The sequence below is a fragment of the Rhea americana genome, unplaced genomic scaffold (assembly GCF_003343005.1).
Source record: "Rhea americana isolate MKP2758 unplaced genomic scaffold, rheAme1 scaffold_70, whole genome shotgun sequence".
NCBI lineage: Eukaryota > Metazoa > Chordata > Aves > Rheiformes > Rheidae > Rhea > Rhea americana.
The window spans coordinates 4278015-4283048 of NW_028186868.1; the positions used below are offsets into that span (position 1 = coordinate 4278015).

Sequence of the window (5034 nt, forward strand, 5' to 3'; positions counted from 1 at the left end):
TTAACTGACTGCCACGAAAACAGAGCTTTTATTTAGAGCTCGTGTYAACTGTATGGGCTCAAGTCACGGAGGTGCTAGCTGCAAGTACGAGAGAGACAGGCTGTCACCTATGTCCATGCGGTTACAAACAGAGAAGGGACTTCGCTACAATAGATTTCCATCCAGAAGTACGTATTTGACATGATCACTCCCATATCCCTCCATGCACACTCCCCTGAAAGGATGTGAGAGGTTTTCTCCTGCAGCGTCRCCCGCTGTTTAAGGAACATGGAAAGCTGCATCCTGAGATGCAAAGAGCCGGGCTGGGTGGCTGATTTCGGAGTCACGGAGACACTGCTGTGATGTCGGAGCCAAAAGGAGGGAGAAGCGAAGCTCTAACTATGTCTGAACATAAACAGCCCGAGGCTGCAAAGCAGTTCACCTCTAGGTCTTCGGGAGGAGAGGACAACCCACGGCGAATTGTTTAGGTCCACCTGGGGCTTTACCCAGGTCAGATGGTAGCCCCCGAGTGTACCGGTCCGATGTCATCTTTCTTTCTGACATCTCCATAAGTGAGGTTAAAAGTAGAGGCAGCAAGTGACCACACACGCACACGCGAAGCCTGGGAGCGCAGTCAAAGCGCAGCAGCTTGCCCGGCGGGAGGCGGACCGCGGGGGCCTGCGGCTGCGGGGGCGAGCGTGGGCGTGGGCGTGTGCGCGGCAGCGGGCTCCCACCGTGCCCACCAGTGGCACCCGTAAAACGCAGCTGGACAATGTCTCTCCCGTGCAGAGGCCAGGGTGGAGGTGACAAGCATATAGCGCTTTTGAAACACAGTTCTGTGGTGTCGTCGGGCGTCTGAAACCGAAAAGCAAATCACTTTCTGGGTGGTATCCAAACAAACCGGTGGGAAAACTGATTTTTCTGCCTCCGCAAAGCCGTTGTTTCTTCCCTAAAACGCGCACAAAACCCAAATCACTGTATGAAYATGCCAGTCTCGATCTTCACAATGGTGACTTTTATACCTCAAACAGAGAAACTAGAGTCCTGCTGTTTGGAGATATGTAACTTAACGCAGGTTAGTAATTGCTTCACTTCACAATTATAGAATCAGTGGCTATTGCAAAATATATTAGACGCAAGCCACATCGGATTAGTGGCCCCCTTCTCTGTGCTGAAACACTTTGAGTGTAACTACAGAGTATGCATGAGAAACAGCCTCGCTACCGTAAACGTTGTCCAGATAAAAGGAAAAGTCAGCAAGGGTTCGGCTCCCTGAGCAGCAAATTAACAGTCGTTCATGGAAGTGAACGTGAAGTGTATGAAGTGTGTGGAAATTGTTTTTAACTGCAGGTAGTACCGTGGGAAAACCGGATGATCTGGACTGCAGGGAAACGTGCTAAAAATGTTTTTTTCTTTTTTCTTTTTTTTTTAAAAAAGCAAAGCAAGAAAGCGTTTTTTGAAAATATAAAGTGTTGGAAATGACACATAGACCAGTCCTTGCAAATTTATTAATTCTGCAGTGGTGGGAGAAAAGGGGGAAACGTGTAATTAGGCAGGAGCAGGTGAAAGACTCCAGACGATGAAATACAACAGGCTAAACGGGATAACGTATTCACCATTAAAGGACAGACATTTATTACCAAAAGGAGAACCGTTATGTCTGAATGCGAAAAGAAGCAAATATTAGGCTATATAAATTACCCCTTCACATTACTTGCATCTCATTTAAAAATATGTATTTTTGAATACCCAACGGATTAGTGTATCAGGGGAAAAGATATACCTGTTAAAACATCACCAAACAAATGATGCACCTCTAACATGTTCCCAAGACATGACCCCAAGAGCTATCGATCACAGTAAACAGTGAGGAAAGGAGTTTTGAAATCAGTGAAGCCAAAAGGGTCTTTTGGCGTATTTGCAGTGAAAAGACCAGGGAAGATAATTCATTTCACAAACACACATGCTAGTCTTTCCCGTATAAATTCCACCCCCCAAAGTACATTTCAGTTTGTTCCCTTCCACTGATCTGTGATCCCTTCGGCTGATGAAGTTTCAGAGGTATAGACTATGAAGTGGTCTCCCCTCAAACTAGAGTATTGAGTTAGATTTCAAATACTTGAAATACTGATAAAATATAGTACTGTTCAAACACTTATGCGACTCTTCGTACGTGTAAAGTACGAAAACAAAATCTCCTTTAAAATGCAACAGCAAATTCAAAGGAAAATTTACAAAAGGAAAAAAACAAACCTTCCTTCCCTGCTGCCTTTGTGCTCCCGTTAAAGTGGTATTCTGAAGTCTCATTAAAGCCCAGATATTATTTCTGATATTTAAACAAATGCAATACCAACAGAATTCAAATCTTCATACCAGAACCAGCCGAACAATATAAGAAACACTAATTCTATTACATCCTTTTTTCTTTTTTACACACCTGTCATGCCACTGAGTCCACTCTGAAATAGCTTAGCAACGAAAGTGTGCGCTCTTAAATAGATAATTCAATACGCAGCCTTCTGTAGCGCATCCCATAAGGTCTGTAAAGATTACCTGAAAAAGCGGGCTAAAGACCAATACAAAGAAACGTGTCTGTGTTTATGCACAGCAGAGGCAGCGGGCACTTTCTCTGCAAACTGACGGAGGAAAGCCCTTCGCGGCTGTTAATGAAAAGGAGCTTTGGAGGACTCGTCAAAAGCTCGTCAGCTGCAGGAATGAATGCAAGTCCGTCAGAAACGTTTGGTGCGGCGGCTGGCGGGTCCCCGGGAGGGTGCTGCTGCTCAGGCAGGGGCACCCGTCCCACCCTCCGCGGACACACACACGCACACTTTCCCCGTGGGCGTGGGGGTGCGAGGAGCCGGCGTGACCCAGCGCTGCTCGGGCTGCGGAGGGCGGAGAGCAAGCGGGCACAAGCGGGGAACCTGCCGCGTCCCAGAAGGGAGCTGCAGAGAAAGGGAGGAGAGCACCCGAAGGGAGGGTAACAAGAAAGAAGGCAAACAAGCAAAAAAGGGGAGGGAAAAAAAAAGAAAATAGAAAAGAAACACGCGTGGCAGACAGGCGGTGCGCGTGTGAATGAGAAGAGCTCCAGGGCAATATATATATATATATATATATATATACATATTATACTTATATATATATAAATATGCACGACGTGCGTGTGTCCGGGGCATATGAAATGGCCGCGCGCGCGTACGGCCGCGCGTGGGTGTGCACGGGCGACCGCGCACGCACCCGCGCAGGCCCCACGCGCGCACATCCTGCGCGGGTGCGCGCCTCCCCGCGGGAGCCCTAGCTCCTCAGCTCTCAGGTATCCGCGTGTGCCGGCGAGCGTGTGTGGCCGGTCCCCAAGAGCTGCAACTCCTACGGCTGCTGCAGGGTTTTTTTCCTTTTTTTTCTCTCTCTCCTTTTTTTCTTTTTTTTCCCTCTCGCTCTCTTTTTTTTTCCCTCCTCATTCAGAGCCCCGAGTGTCTCTCCGCCCTCATTGGCCGCCTGGGCTCGGCGGGGCGGAGCTGGACCGCCTGCAAAAGGAGGAAAAGAAAAAAAAAAAAGAAAAAAAAAAAGTGGGGGGGGAGAGCGAGAGAGGAGAGGGAGGAAAAAAAAAGAGAGAAAACTGTAAGTGCGTAAAAAAGTTCTCGCCGTGGTGACGGATGCTCAAAAGTTCAGGAGTTTTTCCGATGCTTCCCAAAGCAGCCTGCGACTGAAAAAGAGACTGAAAAAAGGGAGAGAGAGAGAGAGAGGGAGAGTTTGCACTGGCAGATCGGGAAGGTGGATTTTTTTTCTTCTTCTCCTCGCTTAAAAAAAAAAAAAAGACCAACAAAACACATCCCTCTACTTTTGTCCCTCCTTTGCAGACAACTTGTTGCAGATCCCCGTGGAACAAGGAACTGGGAGCGTGGGAGCCTCGGTGCAAAGGTTTTATTTTCTTAATACTCTTTCTACGTTTGGAAGTTGCTTTCTCCGCGGCGATTACTTTTTTTCCCTCCCCCATCTTTTTTTTTTCACTTTTTCATTTTTTCCCATTTTTTTCCTTTTTTTTTCTTTTGATATTTTTCCGCGTGGAGTGCGGGAGTTCGCCGGTGGTTTTTCCTGGGCGCAGAAGAGGAGCCTTTCGGCGCGGCCGGCGTTGTTCTTCCTCCCTTTTTCCGCGCTTCGCCGGGGGGGTGGGGGGGTGGGGGTTGCCCGGCCGCCCGGTCCAGCTCGGTCCGCGGAGCGGCGGAGGGGTGGAGGGGGAAGGGACGCGCTGTTTGGTCCGGCGGGGAGGGTGGGGGAAAGCTGACGGGAGGACATGCAGGCTCGCTACTCCGTGTCCAGTCCCAACTCCCTGGGAGTGGTGCCGTACCTCGGCGGAGAGCAGAGCTACTACCGGGCCGCGGCGGCGGCGGCCGGCGGGGGCTACACGGCCATGCCGGCCCCGATGAGCATGTACTCCCACCCGGCCCACGAGCAGTACCCGGCCGGCATGGCCCGCGCCTACGGGCCCTACACGCCGCCGCCGCAGCCCAAGGATATGGTGAAGCCGCCGTACAGCTACATCGCCCTCATCACCATGGCCATCCAAAACGCGCCCGATAAGAAGATCACCTTGAACGGGATCTACCAGTTCATCATGGAGCGGTTCCCTTTCTACCGGGACAACAAGCAGGGCTGGCAGAACAGCATCCGCCACAACCTCTCCCTCAACGAGTGCTTCGTCAAGGTGCCCCGCGACGACAAGAAGCCCGGCAAGGGCAGCTACTGGACCCTGGACCCCGACTCCTACAACATGTTCGAGAACGGCAGCTTCCTCCGCCGCCGCCGCCGCCGCAGCACCACCACCACGGCGGCCCGGGCTTCAGCGTGGACAACATCATGACCTCGCTGCGGGGCTCGCCGCAGGGCGCCGCCGAGCTGGGCGCCGGGCTGCTGGCCCCCGCGGCCGCCGCCCCGCGGACCGGCATCCCGCCCGCCCTCTCGCTCAGCGGCTACTCGCCGGGCCACAGCTCCGTCTACAGCTCGCCCTGCAGCCAGGCCGCCGGCAGCGCCGCCGCCGCCGCCGGGACCTACCACTGCAAC

The 5034-nt window shown here is 51.9% G+C and overlaps 1 protein-coding gene across 1 annotated transcript; it reads left to right on the forward strand.

Annotated features, from left to right (window-relative positions):
• Positions 1-4243: 4243 nt before the first annotated feature.
• Positions 4244-5034, forward strand: FOXC1 (forkhead box C1; the record flags this gene model as incomplete). The annotated part of the gene is given in 2 exon segments (XM_085321667.1): positions 4244-4767; positions 4770-5034. Coding segments are annotated over 2 exon segments (765 nt in total), but the record flags the coding sequence as incomplete, so codon positions are not given.